At 53.6% G+C, this 23,636-nt stretch overlaps 4 protein-coding genes across 61 annotated transcripts; 3 read left to right on the top strand and 1 right to left on the bottom strand.

Moving 5' to 3' along the window:
• The first annotated feature begins 8 nt into the window (after positions 1–8).
• GPANK1 (G-patch domain and ankyrin repeats 1) lies at positions 9–3,214 on the top strand. Of its 9 annotated transcripts, none has more exons than XM_045497692.1 (4): positions 9–256; positions 874–1,092; positions 1,343–2,059; positions 2,599–3,214. In XM_045497692.1, the coding sequence occupies exons 3-4, from the start codon at positions 1,449–1,451 to the stop codon at positions 3,041–3,043; spliced, it is 1,056 nt and encodes a 351-aa protein (XP_045353648.1). In that variant the 5' UTR covers positions 9–256; positions 874–1,092; positions 1,343–1,448; the 3' UTR covers positions 3,044–3,214. The 9 variants fall into 9 exon arrangements, with proteins under 9 accessions (XP_045353648.1, XP_045353649.1, XP_045353651.1 ...); XM_045497693.1 differs by having other exon boundaries at positions 16–136; XM_045497695.1 differs by having other exon boundaries at positions 16–256; positions 1,346–2,059.
• A 1,901-nt stretch (positions 3,215–5,115) lies between these two features.
• On the top strand, positions 5,116–6,785 carry CB2H6orf47 (chromosome B2 C6orf47 homolog). Its single transcript, XM_045497701.1, has one exon. The coding sequence runs from the start codon at positions 5,116–5,118 to the stop codon at positions 6,007–6,009; it is 894 nt and encodes a 297-aa protein (XP_045353657.1). The 3' UTR covers positions 6,010–6,785.
• Positions 6,786–6,910: 125 nt separating this feature from the next.
• APOM (apolipoprotein M) lies at positions 6,911–9,253 on the bottom strand. Of its 2 annotated transcripts, XM_045497706.1 has the most exons (6): positions 8,861–9,187; positions 8,309–8,463; positions 7,950–8,023; positions 7,753–7,851; positions 7,474–7,572; positions 6,911–7,054 (listed from the first exon to the last, which is right to left on the bottom strand). In XM_045497706.1, exons 1-6 carry the CDS (start codon positions 8,972–8,974, stop codon positions 7,029–7,031), a joined length of 567 nt encoding a protein of 188 aa, XP_045353662.1. In that variant the 5' UTR covers positions 8,975–9,187; the 3' UTR covers positions 6,911–7,028. The 2 variants fall into 2 exon arrangements, with proteins under 2 accessions (XP_045353662.1, XP_045353663.1); XM_045497707.1 differs by lacking the exon at positions 7,753–7,851 and having other exon boundaries at positions 8,861–9,253.
• Positions 9,254–11,156: 1,903 nt separating this feature from the next.
• Positions 11,157–23,557, top strand: BAG6 (BAG cochaperone 6). 49 transcript variants are annotated; one of them, XM_045497647.1, is made up of 26 exons: positions 11,176–11,446; positions 12,107–12,233; positions 13,330–13,447; positions 13,567–13,763; positions 13,998–14,051; positions 14,213–14,287; positions 14,939–15,177; positions 15,707–15,836; positions 16,297–16,494; positions 16,712–16,964; positions 17,318–17,395; positions 17,507–17,614; positions 17,737–17,849; positions 17,956–18,040; positions 18,238–18,521; positions 18,960–19,251; positions 19,409–19,578; positions 19,768–19,821; positions 19,952–20,054; positions 20,150–20,274; positions 20,446–20,592; positions 20,691–20,750; positions 20,860–21,006; positions 21,084–21,191; positions 21,723–21,869; positions 22,155–22,334. In XM_045497647.1, the coding sequence occupies exons 2-26, from the start codon at positions 12,120–12,122 to the stop codon at positions 22,248–22,250; spliced, it is 3,495 nt and encodes a 1,164-aa protein (XP_045353603.1). In that variant the 5' UTR covers positions 11,176–11,446; positions 12,107–12,119; the 3' UTR covers positions 22,251–22,334. The 49 variants fall into 49 exon arrangements, with proteins under 49 accessions (XP_045353607.1, XP_045353622.1, XP_045353603.1 ...); XM_045497644.1 differs by having other exon boundaries at positions 17,953–18,040; XM_045497646.1 differs by lacking the exon at positions 11,176–11,446 and adding an exon at positions 11,460–11,611 and having other exon boundaries at positions 17,953–18,040.
• The last annotated feature ends 79 nt before the right edge of the window (positions 23,558–23,636 follow it).

The following is a 23,636-nucleotide window of genomic DNA, read 5'->3' as shown; positions in this document are numbered from 1 at the left end:
TCCAGTACTCGTTCTGGGCCGGGGAGCCTGGGAAATATAGTCGTAGGATCCCGCGACTGAGGGGCCGTGAGGGGGCGGGGAAGTGAACGAGGCTGGCTGGCTGGTTGGTTTCCTGCAGCTACCCTCACGCAGCGAGGTTGTGTCCCAGGCGCTCCCCTCCTACTCAGGGGACTGACCTCATCCCCGGCTAACCGGCCGGTCCTTATTGCCTATCGAGCCCCTCGCCCGAGTTAGGCCCGCCACTGGAGGCTTCGCGGTGAGGGGGGGGGGGGGGGAGGGGAACTTTGTGTTTCACCCCGGCGTCTGGTCTCCTCGGGCGGGAGGTGAGGCCGGGCTCCCTGCTGAGGGACTTCGGTAGGGTGGGCTCGGCTGAGGTGAGCGATGTGAGAACCGGGACGGCCCCGTGCTCTAACCTGAGGTGGCGCCAGCCATTCTGTTGCTCGTCCCCTTGCACTTCTCCATTTCCTCTTAGGGCTTGAAGGGGGCCTTATGCTGCGGGCACTAAGTATGACCTTCGAACCCTGGTCAGAATAATGGTGAGGGGCAGGGTGATGTTATTTCATTTCACAGCTTCTGTGCATTCCACAGGTTTCCTTCCGCCAACTCAGAGCCTTTCTTAACTCAGAGAGTGGTTTCCCAGTTCCAAAAAATGAGCTCGGAAAGGGGGCCACGTTCAGGGAGGCAAGAGGCATTGTGGGGGCGTTATGTAAAAGTAGGACCCCAACCGACAGACTGGCCTCGCGCTACTTAAGCACGTGGCATTTTGAGCGGATGCTCTGGAAAAGATCCCAGGGTGGGGAAGCTGAACCTGGCGCTTAGCACAGGCCTGTGTCCTCAAGTAATGTTTTGTGTTGTTTTGTTGTTTTTTTCCAGTCCCGCATGCGTGTTAGGGGTCGTGTGGCTATTTGATCCTCAGCTCCTTTGCTTAAAGTAGTGCTGTTTGCCGTACGGAGACTACCAAGACTGGAGCTTCTCCCTTAAATTAGCTTCTTGCTTCCGTAGAAGTGTTAAAGTCTGTTCTTGTTTGGGAAGAATACCCTGACCGTAGGATCAAGGAAGATTTAAAGGGCCAGGCTGATTGTTTCCTTAATGGTATGTCTTAACTGGTCAAATAGTTTTAGATAGAAGCTGTTTTTATTTATTGTTGTTGAGGATGGGGTTGGTGGCAACTCTCACTGAGTCTTTGTTAAATTAACCTTTAGTAAGGGGCAAGGGCTGCTATTGTAGGGTTCTGTTTTTCCACATGACCTATGGTCCTTAGGCCCTGCAGAGTCCTAGGTTGTGGGCTCACTTAGGGAGTGAGAGGGTTTTTTGACTTTAAGGGTATTTTTCCTCATCCCAGCAGGTCTCCGGAGGTGGCTCTGGTCAATGCAGAGCCACGAAGCGATTGGCTTGCTTGTCTCAGCCTCCCTTTGTCTAGTCTCATCCTCCCAGTTTACCCAAGAGCCATGTCCAGGCCCTCCCTCATCACCTTCACCCCGGCCACCAGTGCCAGTGACCTCTGGAAAGATGGGCAGCAGCAGTCACAGCCTGAAGAGCTGGAGCCCACCCTGGATGGGGCTGCAGCCCGGGCGTTCTATGAGGCCCTGATTGGCGACGAAAGCAGTGCCCCTGAATCCCAGAGATCTCAGCCTGAATCTGCCAGTAAGAGAAAGAGGAAGAAGAGAAGAATAATGAGGGAAGCTGCTGCAGGAACCTCAGGAGGACATGGACAAAGGAGATCCCTTGAGGCGGAGGACAAAATGACCCAGTGGATACTGAGGGCAGCCCAAGAGGGTGACCTAGCAGAACTAAGAAGGCTGTTGGATCCCCATGAGGCAGGGGGAGCTGGGGGCAACATCAATGCTCGGGATGCCTTCTGGTGGACCCCCTTGATGTGTGCTGCTCGAGCAGGCCAGGGAGCTGCTGTGCGCTATCTCCTGGGCCGTGGAGCTGCCTGGGTAGGGGTCTGTGAGCTGGGTGGCAAGGATGCTGCTCAGCTGGCTGAAGAAGCAGGCTTCCCTGAGGTGGCCCGCATGGTCAGAGAGAGCCATGGAGAGACAAGGAGTCCAGAGAACCGGTGAGGGGAAGCCTTAGCTCATGCCTCTTTCAGTGTGTTCTGTCTTTCCTAGCCCCTTTATACCAGAGGGTCCAGAACAGAGCTGAAGGGTTCTCTCCCCGATCCCCCAGTGTAGGCTGATAAGACAGTGTAGTAGAGTAGTAATGAACATGATCTCCCTGGGTCCAAATTCTGACTACTTACTTGGGCAATTAATCTAATTTTTATGTCCCTCATTTTCTTTATCTGAGAAATGGGGGCAATAAGATCACTTTTGTTGTAGGGTTGTTAGGATTTAATGGACCAATATATGTAAAGTACTAGAACGATGCTTCCCGTATAATAAGTGCCTTATAAATAATTATGCTTTGCCAAGAGCTTGTGAAGCCTGGTTGCTATTTCTTCTCCTAGCTGTTCCCTTCTGGGTCCCTCATTGCTAAGTGGATTGGAAGGCAGTTTGTTTTTTAACAGAAAGACTAGAAGGACTTCCCACCTTGCCACCCCCCTCTGAGGCCTCAACCCTTCCCCTGCCCTCAACTCTTTCTCTTTTTTCTCTGCAGGTCACAATCACCCTCCCCCCGGTACTGTGAGACCTGCGATGCCCACTTCCAAGACTCTAACCATTGTACATCCACTGCTCACCTGCTGTCACTGTCCCGCGATCTCAGGTCCCCCAACCTGCCCCTTGGGGTGCCCACCTCCAGCCCAGGCTTCAAGCTGCTGCTGAGGGGAGGCTGGGAGCCTGGAATGGGGCTGGGACCGCGGGGTGAGGGCCGCACCAACCCCATCCCCACTGTCCTCAAGAGGGACCAAGAAGGACTAGGCTACAGATCAGTGCCCCAACCCCGAGTCACACACTTCCTGGCTCGGGATACTCGGGCTGTGGCTGGGAGGGAGAGAACCCCTCGGGTGACCACACTGAGCCGCAGGGAGGAAAGAAAGCAGAAGGAGAAGGACAGGGCCTGGGAGCGGGACCTAAGGACATACATGAACCTTGAGTTGTGACCTTGGTAAGGTCTGATCATGGTCTATTGCGAAGTCTGAACTTGGACGTACGCACTTTGGCTTTTACTTCCTGGGGTCTGCCCAGTTTCTAGATCCTCAGGTTTTGTTTAGGGGGCTCTGCCTTTGGGAGAGAGGGGCTGAGCATTGAAAAATAAATCGATCTTTTCCCTCTTTTGTGTTTTATTCACTTTTCTGGAAGCTATTGTGGGAAAACCAAACAAGTCTAGGGGCCACACGCAAATCCCACCTCAGCCAGGTGGCATAATACGATCACCTCCTTGCCAGTCTGGTTCACTTCCACGTCCTAGCTCCTGCCTGGAATGCCCCACCTATTCTTTGAATCCCCTGAACCAGGAATGGCCCAAGTTCTATGCAAGTCTCACCTACCCCAGGAAGGATCTCCTGACTACTCTAGCCAATTCAATCATTGTCTTTATTCAATCACTGATTTTAAACAAGTTCGCATACTACGTGCTAAGAAGAGTAATAAAAAAAATTCCCAACCTTCTAAGTGCTCATAGAGGAGGAGGTGGCTATGTGATCAGTATAAAATGCATGGTGTTAGGGGAAACCTGGGAAGGCTGACAGAGGTCATGAGAGTAGGTAGGATCTTGCAGGAAGAGGCCAATGGGTGGGAGGGCCTAGGAATATACATCCTCTACTATGTTAGCCAACCTAGAGCCAGAACTCTGGCCTCCCAAATGTAACCTTTAAGTCAAGGTTCTTCATTTTACTATCTGAAAACTGAGGGCAAGCAGCACATTCTGTTTGTTTGCACTTGTCTTTCCCTCCCTCTTCCCCCTTCTTCCCGCTGCTCATGCCAGGTGCCAGGCACATGGAGAGCTCACTGTTGTCAGATCCAGGAAGTAAAATCTGCGTAGAACGGCAGGGAAGAGCTACACGAGTCCCAGAAAAGCACCTTTCTTTTTCGGAAAACCCTTCCATGAAGTCCTGGACATGAGAAGGAGTGGTGGTGGTGGGGGGTGTTGCAGGGAAGAACCAAAGGGCAGGGGACTAAAGGAAGCGGGCGAGTTTAGGGGAGCACCTGTGGGCGACGAAAATGGGGGGCTAGGTTTACACTCAGGCCCTGGCCCTGCCTGATCTCCACTCGCGCCCTGCGGAGTGGCGCGTACTAAAGGCGCGGGGGCGCGGGGGGCGGTGGATCCGCAGGGTCCGCCCCGCGAGCTTCGGGCTCCGCCCCCGTCTGTCCCTCCAGCCCCGGTGCAGCTGCTTCCGGGCTCTGCGGCTCCAGAAGGCTTGGTGAGGCCGCGGCCCCGACGCCGGGCCCGGGAGGGGTCGCAGCGCACAGCGCCCGGACGCCTGGATCCCCAGGCAGGCCCGCGCTTGGCCTCGAGACGAGGATCTCCCAAGATATTTCTGGCCTGACCTTGCGGAGGCCGCGTCTCAGCTGCGTGCTCGGGTCCCGGTCGGGCCGCTTTGTAGGATTCATAGGTCTCTAAATCAAAGGAAGAACGCTGCTGAGTGGAATTTGCTCAACACCTCTCTCCTAACCCCCCAATAGGAGACTGCCTATTCTTGAGCTCCCTTAGGTCAGCAGTTCAGGACTCTCCAGATTGGGAGCAGCTGAGAACCCAGGGCCACCTTCCTTCCTTCTTGGATGGAGCACCGCCTCCCCAGTTTCTGGGGCACCTTGGGGCGTGGCCTTGGTGAGTGAAACTTGGGGTGCTGCCTGCAGGAAAGGAAACCCGGAAACGCAGGGAGGTCACCGTGGGGGTGACCCAGGCCTTGTCAGATCCTGAGATTCTTGTTCTGAATCTTGTGTGGTGGGGTGGTGGGGGGGTGGTGGTGGTGAATGAATTTGGATGTGCCTCCCTTCTTTACCTCAGAACTGAAAAGGAAACAAGCTGCTTGTCACACTTGAAGCTGCACGACCATTCAGGAAAGTGTGGAGCCACTTCTGATTTCAGAGTAGGAATCACCAAAAAGATAACAGTTTTTCTGAGCTTGAACAGATCCTGGCTTTTGAGGAGACACTCAGCCCCTAAACCTGAGAATCTAAGCAGTGCTAGGAAGCAGCCGCAGAATTTGGGGGCTCATTACACATCCCAGCCATGTTCCTGCGACGACTTGGTGGCTGGCTACCTCGCCCCTGGGGCCGCCGGAAACCAATGAAACCTGACCTGCCTGCCCCAGAACCCAGACCAGTGGACAGCTCCTCTGAGAATTCAGGGAGTGACTGGGATAGTGCCCCAGAAACCATGGGAGATGTGGAGCCTCCCAAGGCCAAAGACCCAGGGGTACGGAGGAGCTGTGGGGCTGCTCCACAGCCAAGCAGGGAGTCCCAAGATGAGCAACTGGGAAGCAAAAGAATGGATTCCCTCAAGTGGGACAAGACTATCTCTAACACTCAAGAGTCTGGGAGACTGGAGACTGGAGAGACCATTCCCAAACTTGGACGGGATCCTGTGGACTCAAGTGGCACCAGGAGATCTGGAGTGTCCCCTGAAGGGGGACTGAGCCCCACCGGGCCTGAAGCCCCAGTGGAGAAGCCAGGGCGGCATCAGAAACTGCTGGGCTGGCTACGGGGGGATCCAGATGGGGGAGCAGGGGCTCCCTTGCAGTACCTGGGGGGCCCAGAGGAGTGTCTGCAGATCTCAACCAACTTGACTCTGCACCTGCTGGAGCTGCTGGCCTCAGCACTGCTGGGGCTGTGCTCAAGGCCTCTGAGGGCAGCTTTGGACGCGTTGGGCCTGCGTGGACCCGTGGGCCTCTGGCTGCATGGGCTGCTGTGCTTCCTGGCTGCCCTGCATGGGCTCCATGCTGTGTTGAGCCTACTTACTGCTCACCCCCTGCACTTTGCCTGCCTCTTTGGTCTCCTACAGGCCCTAGTGCTGGCTGTCAGCCTCCGGGAGCCCAGTGGGGATGAGGAGGCCACTGACTTGGAGGGTGAGAAGTTGGAGAGGGAGGGTGAGGAGTGGAGGGGAGATCCGGGAAAGGGGCTGTGACTGCGGGATAGGGGGTGACCGTAGTGCCCCCACCCTGAGTGGGGTGGGAGCAAGGGTGAAGATAGTGTGGCCTTTAGGAGGAGAGTGGGGGTCATGACCCAGATTGTAAGCACAGGGACCTCAGGGATGGGGAATAAACCCCAGGGTATGAGGGCATAGGGCCCCCCCTTCACACACAGGGGAGAATAGAGCTGTTTAGGGTATCTGTTTATGGACAATGGGGATATTGCCCTTGAATTCACCAGCTGTTGTTACTTTTTGCTTTTACGTTTCCCCCACTTTCGTTTTTTTTCTTTCCACCTCTACTTTTTAAAAGAAAAAAAAAAAGTGTGGTGGTGACAAATAAAGACTAAAGGGTCCTCTTTACCTTTCAAAACTACCCAGGGCTGGAGGAGACCAGAGGCAGGACAGACAGACCTCTGACTAGGGTTAGAGGGTGGTTGGAGCCCCAAAGGATCCCCTTAGATCTTGGGATCTGAGCCATCTAGAGGAGAATGGGACTGTTCTGTGGGTGGATTAGGGGGTGTAGATAGGGACCCCAGGTGACAGGGAGCCTGCAGGGAGGGTCTGGGTGTTCCCAGGAGCCAGGGGAAGTGGGAATGGTGCAGGCAGTATTGGAAGGAGGGCCAGTTCAGTGGGACTGGCAGCTCAGACAGGCAGTATGGGGAAGCATTGGAGCTTGCAGTCTCCACTCTGGGGTTAGGGGTTAGGGGTTTGCACACTCAGCAATAAATAACTGTGTCACACCAAATCCTAAATATATCACTACAAAGTGAGACATACCGCCACTCAGTGTCCTTCCTGACGCCGTCCAGCTGGGGGTTTAGGTGGCAGAAGACCCAGGGGGAGTACTGAAATGGAGGTAGTGGGATTGATGTCTGGAGACAAACCCAAAATGAGATGAGGATTGAAAAACCATCTTTATTACTCTTGAAAGGGAGCTGGGAGTCTCCAGCTTCTCCCTGCAGCACAACTGCAGCTCCCACCATATCCATCTGGGGCACAGATGAAGCCACAGGTCAGTCACTGGAAAGCGCACAGGCCTCTGGTGGGAGGAGGGAGAAAAGAGGATGAAAAGGAAGGAAATCCAGGAAGAAAGGCAACACTGGTGGTAACAGGGTAGAGGAGAATGCATTCCTGCTTTTCCCCACATCTAAGAAGGGGTCTCTGAGGCCTTTCCCCCTACATCTCTGCCCCTCTGCCCCATTTATACACCACAAACTCTGAAACCTCTCTTTTGAGTAGCCCAGAGCCCATCCTGGCTCCCTTGGGTGACATCATAGCTCTTGGCCACATCCTTCTGATGCCATCACAGCCTATGACACAAACGGAGGTGTCAACAGCGCCATTCTAATGATGTCAGCCTTTGGCCATGTCCTCCGGTGACATCACTTGAGTCCCTTTCATCTGGCACAGAAGACTTGGTGAGTCCTAGTCCTCTTCTGTGGGACTTTACCCCCTCACCTTGATTCCTGGGAGTCAGTAAGAAGGCTTTGGAGTCCAAACAGGAGGTCAGGGACTGAAATTCCTCCACACACTTCTCAGGAGGGTGTGGTGAGCGATCTGGAAGAGCAAGGCAGAACCAGGCAGGCCTATCAAAGTCCCTGTTTCTTAGCGCCACCCTGGTGAGGACCTCATGGAGGCACCCAGCCCTTCCTGGGATGATATCATAGGACCCAGAGTGAGAGGCTCCTGCCCTCCAAGTGTTTCCTCCAACCCTTCCTGCCTGGCATCTCCACTCACTGTAGAGGAGGAAGCGCTGATAACCCTGGCCTGACTCTTTCAGCATGATTCCACCTGGGCATGAGCTGGAGAAGAGCTTGGTCTTCATGTCTGGGCGCCCTGTTTGGGGCGGGGAGGTGGGGAGAGTGTCAGGGCAGAGATGCAAAACCAAGCAAGCCCAGGGGACTTGGGGAGCATGAGGGCTGGAGAGAACCAACCTTCAGTTCTGAGATCTGTGCTCCCCTCAGTCAGGTGGTAGATCCATTTCCGGGGCACACAGAGCCCATTTTTCCTGCAGAAGTGGTGACAAGGAGGAAGGGCTGAGTGGCACCCCAACCACACAATACCAACCTCTATTTATCTTACTTCTTTTTGAAGCCTGGATCCCCTTGGTAGTATCAAGCTACCAAGGTATGGTTGGTTAGGCCCATCTCTCTTCAGAAGGAAACTAATAGAACTGTTGACTCAGTGGGCCAAGAATAGCAGATACCCCAAAGAGCCGAGTTCTTTGTGGGTGGGTGCTCATATTTTGAACAGAGACTGCACCTACTGGTGCCTCTGCCTCCTCACCACTCACGTGCGGATGGCAGCACGAAGCTGGAGCTGTGTGGGGGCAGAGCCTGAAGCCATGTTGAAAACAATGTTGTCCACAGGGTCAAAAGTCGCCAATTCCTCCTTGGTGGGAGCTGCCCCTGCGATAAAGTACCACCGGCCCAGGTGTGGCTCTGGGAACTGCAGAGAACCAGGTGGGGGGGAGGGGATCAGAAAAGGGTGGGTCCCCACTACAAGATCCTTTCAACCTCTTCATCATCACTCTTAAGACAGCAAGACTTAGGAGTGGAGTGGTGGCTGTTTTTTCCAACTAAGGTTTGGGTTATGACAGGGAGCCATTAAGTGAGTCTTCCTTTGTCTCCTCTCAATCACCTTGAGTAACCACCCGCCCCCAATTCTACCATGTCTCCACATTGATGGCCATACTACTATTTTTTTTTTTACTTGTTCTTGCATTCATTGTCACAAACACACACGCCCTTTCTCCCTTTCCCAGTGTGGCTTCCGGTCACTCAAGGCCACCCACCCAAATCCTTCAGAGCCCCCACCATAAGCTCCCCCCATTCGCAGTCCATACCTCTTTCCCATCCACTCCCTGAGTTGTCAGTTGACTGAACTCAGGGCACTGGTAGATGGAGTTAAGGAGAATACCATAGAGGTAGAATAGAGCTGCCCATATTTGGTAGAACATCTTCAGGCAGGAGGGAGCTGGTGCTCTTCGTGAAGTGGCTGGTGCCTTAACTGCTCTCTCCCCCTGCTAGTTACTCAGTCCACTCGGCTTCCAGCCCCCTTGCCTTGACCCTTGACCCTTTCACCTGCTAATGAGTAACTTCAACCTTGTTTTCCAACCCAAGCCTGGATTACTTACAGTGTTTGGGCCTTCCTCCCCCTCTTCTAGATGCCAGTACTCCAGAATACACCCTGACATGTCCAAGGGTCTCTCAAGAATTAGGAAAGCTGAGCCCTCTTAAGTAGAAGCCTATGGCCTTTCAACTTATATCTGAGCTGGGTTTCTGCTGTGTTGTGCAGCACTGAAGAGAGGTGGACTGATTCATTCATTCACTTAGCAAACTGTTTTGAGTCCCAGCTGTTTGTCAGCTAAGCCCTAGGGACATAAAAATGAATGACATAGTCCCTGGCCTTGAAGCAGTAAAAAGAAAACTAGCTATGTAAACAAAAATCATTGCAATACAACCTGGTAAGTGTTTTAGAACAGGTATGAAATAGGCGCTGGGGCCTGGTGGATGGAAAACTTTCCCTCTGAAGTTTATAATTGGGGAAACAATATGTACACCCCTGAGAAAGTTCGCGGACATGAGGCTATTTGCTCAACATTTATTACTACAAGAGGCTACATAATCTAACGGTTAGAGGATAGGTACTGGTGTTAGGGTGCAAACCCTAACTCCACTATTTGTTAGATCTTGGACAATTTTATGAATCTCTATGTCTGTTTTTTATTTGTAAAATGACCAAATCATCAATCTGCTAGGATTAAAAGAGACAATGCACATAAAGTCCTTAACAAAGGCCTGCACATAGTTAAGTCCAAAGTAAATATTCGCTATAACTAATGCTTGTAAAAGCACTTACTACAGTTTCTGGTGGTTTTTAAGTTCTCAAATAATAGTAAGGAGAGCCAAGTGGGTGGAGGAGTTAATGCAATGAAAGATGGCTTCCTTAATAGATTATGTATAACCCACAGACTGCCAAAAAATTTGTTCTGAGAGGTGAGGTTGCTATGCGCTTGCGATTTAATTAAAAGAACAAAATTTGGGTGATGGGTATATGAGGGCTCATTATTACTACTTACAGGTAATGTTTGTTACTTTTTATCATAAAAAACAAATACATGTAAAATACAACAACTTATTGGTAGAAGTGCTCTACCCGGGGTCTGGTAGGTCTGGATTTGTCAGTTCTGCCACTTACTTTCGCCTAGGTATATTCATCTTAAATTGTAAGTAGTAACTATCCTAGGTGTTGAAAGGCTTTTAAGGACAGTACGCAAAACCCTTAGTAAAGTGGCTGACACAAACCAAGAGCTCTCTAAACAGGTGTTTATTAGAACTCTTAACCGAAATGGTCCTTGGGACCTGGGTAGAAACTACGAATCCCAGAAAGGCTATGGACACCGCAGGCAGGCACACCGGCAGCAACCGGCCTGGCTGGGAAAGTTGCAGCGCCAGGGAGCCAAGGCCCTGGCCCGAGGGCAGCGGGTGGGCTGGAGGGCTTAGGCAGCGAACACCGTCCCGCCTGCCCGCGGACCCGGGGCTTGCGGAAGCCCTTCAACACCCCCTTCAAAACCCCAGGGTCAGATTCTTGTGTTTCGGTCCAATCTGAGTCCATTTGCTCCTAATTCCCAAACTCTGAGGTCCCCTTTTTGACGAAAGTCCTAAGAAACAGTAAATCCTAGTTTCTCCAAAACATGGCGCGTCCCCTTGGCCGCACATCGCCGGCGAGGAACATGGCGCCCACAGCCCGCCAAACGCCCACCGAGCAGAACCGAGGTCAGCCCCAACGACGCGACGGCACGCCCAGCTCGCGAACCACCTCCAACCGTCTAAGGAAAGGATGACTTCCGGAGGCGCCGAAGGAGTAGAGCCTCGAGGGCCAGAGTGACAAGACAGAATTTTAGGAGGCCAGGACAGTGCCGCCTTAAATTCTCTGCCGGCCACGACTTTAATAACATGGATTGATGAGGCGCAATCCCCAGTCCCCAAACTCCAAGTTGCATACAACTGTCCAAAGCTTCTCGAGGCGTAGAGTCTCATCTAGTAATTTTTTTCAGGCATTTATAGTAGCCACCTCAACCTCCCACAGCTCAAGCGCGTGCACAGAAGAAATGAACAGCGTCAGCGGGGGTGGGCGGTGCCTAAGAGTGTACGCATGCGTAGAGCGACGCACGCAGGCGCAGTACGGTCCCCCGGGCGACGGTGGCCGCGGCTCCTCGGGGTGCTCGGCTCCCTCCCATCCAGGCCGGCCCCGGCCCGTCTCGCCCCAAGGAACTCACTGTTGGGGGCCGCGAACTTCCTCATCGTGCCCCACAAAAGTAAATCTTGGGGACCTGGGGGAGCCGGAAGTACCGCCTTGCGATCCCCAAATACTATCGGGGAAACGGAAGTGGCCATCGGTGGCAAGTTGGGGGAGACCGGAAGTGACGGTACCTTGGGGAAGTGGGGGGCGGAGTCCGGGGTGGTGGTAGTGTGTGTGGGTGTGTGTGTGTGGGGGGGGGGGGGGTGTTTGGTGTGTGTTGGTTCCGGCGCTCTGCTGGAGCGTCGAGGGAAGGTGGAAGAGGGGGGCAGTCAGCTAGCCAGTCTGGCCCCCCGTGAGTGTCCGTCATCTCGGGTCTGTCGTGACTTAGGCGGGTTCGATGGGCGTGGCGCGCGTGCGCGAAACCACTGTCTCCGCGGAGTCTGGCGCGACCCCCCCCCCCCCCCCCCAGCTTTCGCGTGTCCCCCAGGGTTTGCCGAACTTTGGGGCCTTTGTCGTATCGCGACTGATGATGACACTGGTCTCCTTTTCTTATCTTTCCTGCTTCCTAGCCTGAGTGGCCTTCCCTTATTGTGATTGGCACTGTGGAGCCCCTCCCATCTCCCCGTCTTCCAGCTCTCTGTGCCGTCGATCTTCTGCCCTTTGTGTTTCTCTCCCTGTGCCCCGGAATCAGAAGGGGGATGGGGGCGGGTGTGTGTGTGTGTGTGTGTGTGCTTGTGTGGGAGAAACTCTTTAGGTATTAGGGCGGAGACTCAGGCTGGGAAGGCTTCCGGGTGTATAAAATCTGCTTTGGGCGACAGCAGGCCTCCCTCCCTCCATTCTTCCTTAGAGAGCTGTCGGCCATGGAGCCCAGTGATACTACCAGTACCACTACCAGTATGGAGGAGCCTGACAGCCTGGAGGTGCTGGTGAAGACCTTGGACTCTCAGACTCGGACCTTTATTGTGGGGGCCCAGGTGAGACCCCAGTATTTCTGGAAGACCCCCATTCACCCTTCCTCTTGTAGTCCCCTTATTCTGAGAGAAGAGCCTGGTTTTTTTGGGGGGGGGTCCTCAAATCTTCTTTCATCGGTTCCTTTGTTCATGTTTTAGACAGGATACTTTCTGGTGTTGCTTGTTGAGTGGGAAGGTATGGATGAGGCAGATTTCATTCTGCCTTTTTCCACTGTGATAGAACTCATGCAGAGGGAAATATGGAGGAAGGGGGAAATCTATGCCATCATCATGAGGGAACCCCAGCCCAAAGGGACAGACCTAGCTCTTGCTTTTGGGAAGGGAAACAGAATGGAGATCCAAAACACAAGTCTTAAAAGCAAAAATTGGTCAAGTCTGTACTCTGTTTTTAAAGGCTGGAAATCAGAGCCCATAGTGCAGGTAGAGCCCTAATAGGCTATTGAGTGGATTTTCTAGTATTTGTGGCATAATTTGAGTCTTGATTGTAATGCCACAGACACAGCTGTTTATGCCATTAATTCCTCTAATACTTGGAGAGAAAATCATGAGGTCTGTAGTTTTTAAAACACATACAAGAAGACCGTGTAGACTTTCGTGATTAGATGTATGTAAACATTCTGGTACATCCCAAGAGTATGTTGTCCAGTTAGGAAAGTGTTTGCTCTTTTCTCTTTTTGTACTTAGTTGAGTTTTCTGGCTTGATTTTTCCACCCCACCTTCCTTATCATTGCGTTTATTTTGGAGATTGCAGAGTTGTATCATTTTGTGTTTGGGGAGGGGTCATTGGTATCTTTAGACACACATTCCTTTGGGAGCCAGGGAGAGAAGTGAAGGTCAGTTAGCTTTTCTGTATCCAGCCATGTGATTTTCTTCTGGGCATATAACCTGAACTTTGTTAACATTTATTGTCTGTTTTGACAGGTGTTAACACGTCTTAGTTTGGGGCTTTGCACAATAATTACCTCACAATCAAGACAAATGGGTAGTGATTTTATGATTGGGTGATTTTTACCCCTCATGCCCAAAAGTCAGTTGTTCGCCTTCTGTCCTTTCCCTTTCCTACATTAGCTGATAGTTTTTTATTTCTGTTACCTTGCAGATGAATGTAAAGGAATTTAAGGAGCACATCGCTGCCTCTGTCAGCATTCCCTCTGAGAAACAACGGCTCATCTATCAGGGACGAGTTCTGCAGGATGATAAGAAGCTCCAGGAATACAGTAAGAGTTTGGGGGAGGCAGTTTAGAGGTTGAGGCAGCTGTCTAGAGGGATGAACTGAGGCCTTGAGCTTACCTGATCATATAATGCTTTGGTGTGTATCTTTTTTTTTTTCCTGCAGATGTTGGGGGAAAGGTTATTCACCTGGTGGAACGGGCTCCTCCTCAGACGCAGCTGCCTTCTGGGGCATCTTCTGGGATAGGGTCTGCCTCAGCCACCCATGGTGGGGGACCCCCGCCTGGTACTCGGGGGCCTGGGGCCTCTGTTCATGACCGGAATGCCAACAGCTATGTCATGGTTGGAACCTTCAATCTTCCTGTAAGCTTGTGTTCCACATAGGACGGTTTTTGTGGGAAGGGTGGTTTGGTTGTGGTAATGGCAGAGAGTTTATAAGACAGGTATCTTGGTCTTTAGATTGGGTTTCCAGGGCCCTGAGGTCTGACATGACCTCAGTCTTTGAGAAAAAGAGTGGGTCTCTAGAGAATGAGTTGAAGGTGTGGGGGCCTTAGTATTTGGCTTCTCCCAGAGCAACTTCCCTTACCCTTTTCTCAGAGTGACGGCTCTGCTGTGGATGTTCACATCAACATGGAACAGGCCCCGATTCAGGTATCACGGGCCTGGGAGGGTCAGGGAAGGGGATCTGGGAGAAGGAGGCCATGAGGTGGGGATTGAACCTGGCCAAGGAGATGGCTGGGACCTGGTTCAGTGGGTGGTAGAGTTCATGGCTTCATCTCAGGTGTACCCTGATTTTCCCTCTCTTATTGTAGAGTGAGCCCCGAGTACGGCTGGTGATGGCTCAGCACATGATCAGAGATATACAGACCTTACTTTCCCGGATGGAGGTCAGTGGACAAGGCTGGCTAGGGTCTGTCTGTCTCTTCATTCTCCCTTACCCCTCTGGTGGTGAAGGCATGACTGGCCTGGTGGTGAAGGCCAGTGGTGGTGAAGGCATGGTGGTGAAGGCATGACTGGCCATATCAGTTGGATTGTCCCTGTCTAATCTGGTCTCTTCTCTGCAGTCTTCAGTCTTCGGGGCAGGAAAAAGTATCTTTGTCAGCCTATCTTGTTCCTGCCAATTCTCTGGGTGCCTGGTATCCGGGAAGTTTGTTTCAAACTTGTTAGATAATTCTCACGGCTGCTTCTTTCTATTATAGAAGCAGTTCGTGCTTTTTTAGTTTCTAAATTGCTATAGTTGATACTATTTTCATTAGTTTGTGTTGTGGTTGTAGCTTGTGACCTTTCTTTCTTTTTTTGTGGGGATTTAGTGAACCATACTTTTTGTATTTTGCTAGTAATTCACAAGTACAACAGCTGTTTGTTGTGCATCTTATTTAAGTTTTACGTTGGTGGTTAGGGAATCAAAGAGGCCAATGCAAAGCCCTGCCTGCAGGGAGCCCAGCTAGAGCTCCTTCTCCACTCAGTCTCCTTTGTCCTGGGTGATTCTCTGCAGCAGTCTCATCCTGCCTTTGGTATCCTGAATCCCTCCCCTTTAGTGTCGAGGGGGACCCCAAGCACAGCACAGTCAGCCGCCCCCACAGACGCCAACCGTGGCCCCGGAGTCTGTAGCCTTGAGTTCTCAAACATCAGAACCAGTTGAAAGTGAAGTGCCTCCTCGGGAGCCCATGGAGGCCGAAGAAGTGGAGGAGCGTGCCCCAGCCCAGAGCCCGGAGCTCACCCCTTCCGGCCCAGCTCCAGCAGGCCCAACACCTGCCCCAGAGACCAATGCACCCAAGTGAGAAACAGAGGGACCCTTTGGGAGGGGGTTTGGGGATCCCAAGTGAAGTGTGAGAGCCAAGAAGGGTATGATGGGAGAAGACGGCTGCTTGACAGTCTCTCCTGTAGGGCTAGTGTCGGGGGGGGGGGGGGGGGGACAGGGAGAGGCTCTGGACCGGCTGATGAGGTTAGAGTTGGCATCTGAGCCAGAAGCACTGCTGTCCCTGGGGCAAGAAAGTCCAGATGGTGTTTCCTGAGCCTGATTAAGATTCTCTCTCTTGAGTTCTCACAGGCCACGCCTCTTTCTTCAGAGTTAGTTTCTTGTCATCACAGGTATAGAATCATGTGGTGGGAAAGGGAGAAGCAGTGTATTTTCTCTTGTCTTCCCGTGGGTACAGGTAAAGCACAGATGCTCTGCTCGTCCCAGAGGGGATTGGGCCAGGGGTCGGGGAGGCTGCGGACAGACAGGGCAGGTGTAGTCTGTGTCAACTTTGAGGTTGGGGGTCTGAGGAGAGCCTTGGCTCACTGCCTCTCGGGGTTGCCCACAGCCATCCTTCCCCTGCGGAGTATGTTGAAGTGCTCCAGGAGCTACAGCGGCTTGAGAGCCGCCTCCAGCCCTTCATGCAGCGCTACTATGAGGTTCTGGGCGCTGCCGCCACCACGGACTACAACAACAACGTGAGCCCCGCCTACCCCCTCACCCCCATTTGCCCCAAATGGAATAGGCCGAAATACAGCTAATCCTTTCCCCAGAAAAAGACATTGTCTGCAACAGGATGATTCCTCTGTAGACTTGTAAGTGATGTTTTCCTTGTTTATAGGGAGGGTCATCATCTCTGTGATACCTACTGTCTTCGTACCTTTTCATACCTTGGGTTAATTAGGAAACTTAGGCAGAGTAAGGAAATTTGGCAGATGATGCTGTACTGATTTGCTGTAGGGTTTGTTGTAATAGGAAACTTTCCGTGTGCACGAAGTAGAATTTATTTATAGAGGTTGGGTCTACTTGGAAGCTTCTGAGGCTATGCCTGGGGGTGTAGAGAACGTGGTGTCATTCAAAGGTGTTACTGCTTTTGTTATTGACATTCGTCCCAGCCTAATATTTTTGGCCTTTCTGTGCTTGACCCTGGGGATATAGCAAGAGGGCCGCGAAGAGGACCAGCGCTTGATCAACTTGGTGGGGGAGAGCCTACGGCTGCTGGGCAACACTTTTGTGGCGCTGTCTGACCTGCGCTGCAACCTGGCCTGTGCGCCCCCACGACACCTGCATGTGGTCCGGCCCATGTCTCACTACACCACCCCCATGGTGCTCCAGCAGGCAGCCATTCCCATCCAGGTGGGTCGGAGGGGAGGAGCCTGGTGTGAGGGAGACCGCATGGCTGGTGGTGGCATGACCCAGGGTAGCTACCGGGTTTGACAGTAGTGAGAAGAGGTAGGGACTTTAGAAATACGTAGTGACGGAGAATGGGGGAGACTTCGGAAGTATATCACGGAGTGCCGTGGGTTAGGCTCTTATTTTACTCACTTCTGTGTCATTCATCTGTCTCCTCCAGATCAACGTGGGAACCACCGTGACCATGACGGGGAATGGGACTCGGCCCCCCCCGACTTCTAATGCGGAGGCAGCTCCCCCTGGTCCTGGGCAGGGCTCATCCCTGGCTCCCACTTCTACCACTGTCGAGTCCTCAACTGAGGGTGTTCCCCCACCAGGGCCGGCTCCCCCCCCGACCACCAGCCACCCAAGGGTCATCCGGATTTCCCACCAGAGCGTGGAACCTGTAGTCATGATGCACATGAACATCCAAGGTGAGTTAGGATTGGTTGTTGGTAGAGAAGAGCAATGTGGCTTGGGAGGGGGGTCTGTAGCGAGGTGTGAGAGAGGGAGGGTGGGGAAGGGAGAAGTCAGGGCTGATGGAGGTAGCAGGGTTAACCAGACTAGAAACTTTTAGTTGGCATGCGTGGGGAGGGGCAGGAGTGACTGCTTGTCCTTGCAGTTTTGTTTGCATGGTGAAGGGAGTGCCGCCTTCCTGTCTAGATGGAGGGAGAGGCAGGCTTTTTGGTGGGGGGAGTAGCGGTCTGAAGGATGCCAGTCTCAGGAGGATATAGTTAGGCTTTGGCCCCGCCTGTCTCAGGGCTACTCTCTCTGTCTCCTTGCCCAGATTCTGGCACACAGCCCGGTGGAGTTCCGAGTGCTCCCACTGGCCCCCTAGGACCCCCTGGTCATGGCCAAACCCTGGGTAAGAGTGAGGGCATCAGAGCAGGCAGAGCTCTGGGTAGAGAAGGGGTAGGGCCGAATGGGTGGGCTGAAGGGGGTCCAGGTTCAAGGTTACATCAGACCCGCCCCCCAGGCTCCACCCTCATCCAGCTGCCCTCCCTGCCCCCTGAGTTCATGCACGCCGTCGCCCACCAGATCACTCATCAGGCCATGGTGGCAGCTGTTGCCTCCGCGGCCGCAGGTAATGACCTGGAAGGGGAAGTTTGGGAGGCGGGGCACGGTCCACGGTGGTGGGTGCCGTTGGCTGGCAGTCAGGGGCCCAGCCTTCAGCCCTCTCTGGTCTCTCCCCTCTGCCACCCACAGGACAGCAGGTGCCAGGTTTCCCGACAGCTCCGACCCGGGTGGTGATTGCTCGGCCCACCCCTCCACAGGCTCGGCCTTCCCATCCTGGGGGGCCCCCAATCTCGGGTACTCTAGTGAGTAAGGGTGGAGGGGTTCTGGTGGGGAAGTTCGGGGAGAGAATCCTGTGGTGGGGAATGAAAAGGGCAGGACTAAAAGCCCCCTTTGTTCTCCCTTCAGCAGGGCGCTGGACTAGGTACCAATGCCTCTTTGGCCCAGATGGTGAGCGGCCTCGTGGGGCAGCTTCTTATGCAGCCCGTTCTTGTGGGTGAGTCCTTGTTCTTCCCTGTCTCCAGCTGTAGTCACTCCCACGGCCCTGCTGATGCTCCTTAATCTCCTTACTGGTGCTTCCCAGTTCTCTTCATAGGTCCTTCGTTCTTGCTTTCCTGCTGGGAAGATCAGAATGGAAATGCTGTGGGGTCTCGTTTCTCTGGATTTCATCTTTTTTTCTTTTGGCCTCTGTAGCTCAGGGGACCCCAGGAATGGCACCACCTCCAGCCCCTGCCACTGCTTCAGCCAGTGCAGGCACCACCAACACAGCAACCACAGCTGGTCCTGCCCCCGGGGGGCCCGCCCAGCCTCCACCCCCTCAACCCTCAGCGGCCGATCTTCAGTTCTCACAGCTCCTAGGGAACCTGCTGGGTCCTGCGGGGCCAGGGGCCGGAGGGCCTGGCATGGCTTCTCCCACCATCACCGTGGCGATGCCTGGTGTCCCTGCCTTTCTCCAGGGCATGACCGACTTTCTGCAGGTAAGTGCCTAGCTTGCTCATCACCTCACCCTGCCTTTCCCTTGGCTCGGCCAGGCGCTGGTGCCTTGTTGCTGTGGTATTGCTGCTGGGCTACAGTCTCTGGTGGCATGTTGGTGGGAGGGAGCCTTGGGAATTTGTGGACTCGGATTCCCACCCACCCCTGCCCCGATTTGGAGATGAGGAAATTGAGGCTGTGAAAGCGAAGTAATTGGTGTTGCTGCTTTGTAACCTACCCCATCGAGAGGGAGAGAGGGTCGGTGCTCTGCCCCATCCTGCCGCTGTGTAACTATGTGTGTGCATTGTGCTTTGGGGAGTAAAGAGCAGATTACAGCTCTCCATCTTCCACGGCCCTCTTGGTTTGTGCCTTTCTGGTGTCGTTTTACATCCTTGTCTCCGTGCTCACCTTGTGTTCTGTTGTTTGTTCCTTCTCTTTGCCAGGCGACGCAGACGGCCCCTCCGCCCCCACCACCACCCCCACCCCCACCCCCGGCCCCAGAGCAGCAGACCATGCCCCCACCAGGGTCCCCTCCTGGTGGCGCAGGGAGTCCTGGAGGCCTGGGTCTTGAGAGCCTTTCACCGGAGTTTTTTACCTCCGTGGTGCAGGGCGTGCTGAACTCCCTGCTGGGCTCCCTGGGGGCTCGGGCTGGCAGTAGTGAAAGTATTGCTGCTTTCATACAGCGCCTCAGTGGATCAAGCAACATCTTTGAGCCTGGGGCTGATGGGGCCCTCGGTGAGCAAATTGGGAGTGCCTTGGCCTTCTACAGGGAGGGATAGGTCGATGGTCTCTGTTGAGGGGTATTGCCGAGGTGGGATGAGGCCAATGGGCTTGTGGTGGGTGGGCAGGCCAGGTGGTAGAGGCCGCTGCTGACTTCTGTCTCTGTCTCTAGGATTCTTTGGGGCCCTACTCTCTCTGCTGTGCCAGAACTTTTCCATGGTGGATGTGGTGATGCTTCTTCATGGGCATTTCCAGCCACTGCAGCGGCTCCAGCCCCAGCTGCGATCCTTTTTCCACCAGCACTACCTGGGTGGCCAAGAGCCCACACCTGGTAACATACGGGTAAATGAAGATCTTGGACCCCAGAGCTCTCTTTCTAGTCACTTTCTGTTATTTATTCCTGACTCTCTTTATCTGTCATCTAAAGCTATGATTGCTCCAGCTCAAGCCCTGGACTTACTGGAGGTAGAGGGGGTGGCAGTGTCTTGAGGGCTGGGGCTTGGATCTAAACTTGCGCTGTTTCCCCCATAGACGGCAACCCACACGTTGATCACAGGGCTGGAAGAGTACGTGCGGGAGAGTTTTGTGAGTACCCCTTCCACATTCCCTCTTCTCCTGGGTCCCGTCAGGGTAGCTCCTGTTCCTGCTACCGCTTTCGGTTCCTGGTCTCCCAGGGTTCCTGATTTGGAGGGTCTTTGTGTGTGTTGTTTCTCAGTCTTTGGTGCAGGTTCAGCCAGGGGTGGACATCATCCGGACAAACCTGGAATTTCTCCAAGAGCAGTTCAATAGCATCGCTGCTCATGTGCTGCACTGCACAGGTTAGGGGCAGCGGGGCCGGGGGGCCGTGGGGCGGGGGTGTTAGATGTGCAGAGCTGTCGGGTGCCAGCATCTCCTCCTTGTGTCTTGCCCACAGACAGTGGATTTGGGGCCCGCCTGCTTGAGTTGTGTAACCAGGGCCTGTTTGAATGCCTGGCCCTCAACCTGCACTGCTTGGGGGGACAGCAGATGGAGCTTGCCGCGGTCATCAATGGCCGAATTGTAAGCACCACCTCTGCCCCAGAGCCCCAGCCTTCTGTTTCCTTGGGTTTCCATTCTCTCTGGTATCCTGCGGTTTTTATTTTTTCTCCCCCAACTGCCGTCCTTTACTCTTTGACACTTTTCAAGAGCTCGTTGAAGATGCTGTGTTCTAAGGCTGCTTTTTGCCCTTAGCGTCGCATGTCTCGTGGGGTGAACCCGTCCTTGGTGAGCTGGCTGACCACTATGATGGGACTGAGGCTTCAGGTGGTTTTGGAGCACATGCCCGTAGGCCCTGATGCCATTCTCAGATATGTTCGCAGGGTTGGTGATCCCCCCCAGGTAAGGGACCCAGATGGGCTCTGGGGTCAGGGGACTTGAGGGAACTGGAGAGGCCTGAGACGGCTTTCTGTGTTCTCCTTCTCTGTCCAATTTTATAGCCACTTCCCGAGGAGCCAATGGAAGTTCAGGGATCAGAGAGAACTTCCCCTGAGCCTCAGGTACCAGGGAGAGTTGAGGGGCCAGGTGATGTGGAGTGGGGGACCGGGGGCGGGATGGCTGGAGCTGGGTGTGCTGAAGCCCGTGTCTTCCCACGTGTCTGGCTCCCAGCGGGAGAATGCTTCCCCGGCCCCTGGAACAACAGCAGAAGAGGCCATGTCCCGAGGTCCGCCTCCTGCTCCTGAGGGCGGCGGCTCCCGTGACGAACAGGATGGAGCTTCAGCTGAGACAGAACCTTGGGCGGCCGCAGTCCCCCCAGTAAGTGTCGGGAGGTGGGCCGGTGGGCCAAGGCAGCTGAAAGTTGTGCCAGTTACTCATCCCCTTTTCATCCCCAGGAGTGGGTTCCGATTATCCAGCAGGACATTCAGAGCCAGCGGAAGGTGAAGCCGCAGCCTCCCCTGAGCGATGCCTACCTCAGTGGTATGCCTGCCAAGAGACGCAAGGTTGGTCTGCTTCTTCCCTGAGGATCTCTCTTTATCCAAATTCCCCTGTCGTGTTTAGAATCCAATTACTCAGAGTCAGAAGGAATTCTTCCTAGTTTAGTCCCGTCATTTAACGGCTGAGGACACCTTCCCGGGGATTGACTTGCTCACGGTCGCTGCAGCACACCTTCACGTTAGCATTTGCCAGCAGTCCTGTCCTCCCTCAGCTGCCCGGTGGCTAGGAATGTGACTAGGGCCTATTTTCCTTAAGGTGGGCTTCCTCTTGTGGACTAGCCAGCTCAGAGTGCTGGCTGGCCTGACTCATCCTGCCCCTCTTATTTTGAAGAGCGAGTCCAGCACACTCAAATGCCATGTTTCGGCCAGAGCCGAATAAAACTAGGAAGGTATCTCTGCTGTCAAAACCGCCTGGACTAGTCCCCTTCTCTCCACTAGCATAGGAACTCAGTGGTTGACTCCTGGAAAGGGTGAGCTGGGTGGTGGCACTGGATCTGACGTTGATCCTCTTTTCCCTCCCGACCCCCTGTCCCCCAGACGATGCAGGGTGAGGGCCCCCAGCTGCTTCTCTCAGAGGCCGTGAGCCGGGCAGCTAAGGCAGCCGGAGCTCGGCCCCTGACGAGCCCCGAGAGCCTGAGCCGGGACCTGGAGGCACCAGAGGTTCAGGAGAGCTACAGGCAGCAGGTGCCCCCACCTTGAAGCAGGATAGGGATGGTCTAGTGGGAGGGGTTGGGCTAGGGCCCCTCTTTTCTGATCCTTTCAGAGATGAACTGGTCAGTCTGGGGCTACCATGTGATTTTTTTAAAGAGTTTTTCCCTAGTGGCATCTGGGAAGGCTCGGCGATACCATATTGGGCTGACAGTGTGGCTGGTGGGGAAGTGTTAGCTTCTAAGGGATGGCCTTGCGTGCTTGCTGGGATCCTAGGGGCCTGGCCGCTGCCCCTCCGACCTGCTTGCTCTCTCTCTCTAGCTCCGGGCTGATATACAAAAGCGACTGCAGGAAGACCCCAACTACAGCCCCCAGCGCTTCCCTAATGCCCACCGGGCCTTTGCTGATGATCCCTAGCTCTTGTGGCCCTCCCTCATCAGGGGACCATTTCCCCCATCTTCCTTCACAGTATTTAAGAAATAAAAGTCAGATTTTCCTGGCTCTTTGGTCTCTAAATTGTCTTCCTTAAATAGCCTAAGTACTTCAGGGGTGTCTGACTCCGGCTCCGGTCATGATCTCAGGGTTCAGGAGTTTTGAGCCCCCATCTGGCTCTCTGCTCTCAGCCTAGAGCCTGCTTCAGAAACTGTTCCCCCTTGCTCTCTGCCCTTCCCCCACTCACACACGCCCTCTCAAAAATGAAAACAGTACATTGTCTTCTCTGAACTTGTTTAAAATTAAGAATTTCTAGGAACCTGTGTAAGACCACTTTTAACCTTTCCCTGGGAGATGGGCACTACCATGGTTTACTGTTCATGTAGCACAACACTAAAATGAGCCTGTTGACAGCTACAGCCCTTTACAGGGAACATTTTCATGCAGGAGCATTTTTTTTTTTTTAAATTTAGAGTGAGGGCCTATGCGTGCGAGTTGGGGATGGGCAGAGAGGGAGAGAGGATCCCAAGCAGGTTCCTGGTTGTCCTCGCCAGAGCTCCACTATTTGGGGCTTGAGCTCACAAACTGAGATCCCGACCTTTAACCGCCTGAGCCACCCAGGCACCCCAAAAGCATTTTACATGTGAATAAGAGTTCAGAGAGAACAAAACTTACTCCAGGCTAGCATAGGGCTGTCAGACTATCCAGTAAAAAGCCTTTTAATTTCCAAGCAGCTGCAGACCTCAATACACTCTTAGCAGGCCTAGCCAAGTTTGACAATGGTGGAACTCCTCTACCTGGTCCAAGGAGCCTACTGTTCATGCTTGAACGGAGTCCATGACAACTTTAAAGGCATGTCCTCTCAAGTTTGTAGCCAGGACCAAAACGACACAAGGATGCCAATCCTTTGCTACTCCCTTTGAGATGCAGTTGTGGTCCCCTCCATGTTTGTTAGCTCCGTGCTGGACCAACTGGATGTGGCAGAAGAGCCCTGCTAAGGCCAGGTGCTACACTTTACAGCAGCCACCAGGACCTCTTTGAGCACTAGCTCAAGGACATAATTGGCCTGATGTCCCTAGTGACAGTCCAGTGGGATTCTACCTTCCAGGTGTGCCACCAAAGCCCCAGACACCTGAGGGTAGCCCTATGTGACCAGCCCAACCATCAGCTGCAGACTGGTAACCAACAGACCTCACTCACTGGCACAAGAAACCGATCGCCCAGTGGAAGCCAGCTCTAATTCCCAGTCCATAAGACTTCAATATACAATAAAATGGTCAAATTTTGAGATAGCTCGTTACAACAGATCACTGGGGTAAGTAAATTCCATAAAACCACTTCACTGGGGACTGTACTATGGTACAAAAAGAT

The sequence above is a fragment of the Leopardus geoffroyi genome, chromosome B2 (genome assembly GCF_018350155.1).
Source record: "Leopardus geoffroyi isolate Oge1 chromosome B2, O.geoffroyi_Oge1_pat1.0, whole genome shotgun sequence".
In the NCBI taxonomy this organism is placed as follows: Eukaryota; Metazoa; Chordata; class Mammalia; order Carnivora; family Felidae; genus Leopardus; species Leopardus geoffroyi.
The sequence above is the reverse complement of the archived record's forward strand: the minus strand, read 5'-3'. Positions and strand labels throughout refer to the sequence as shown.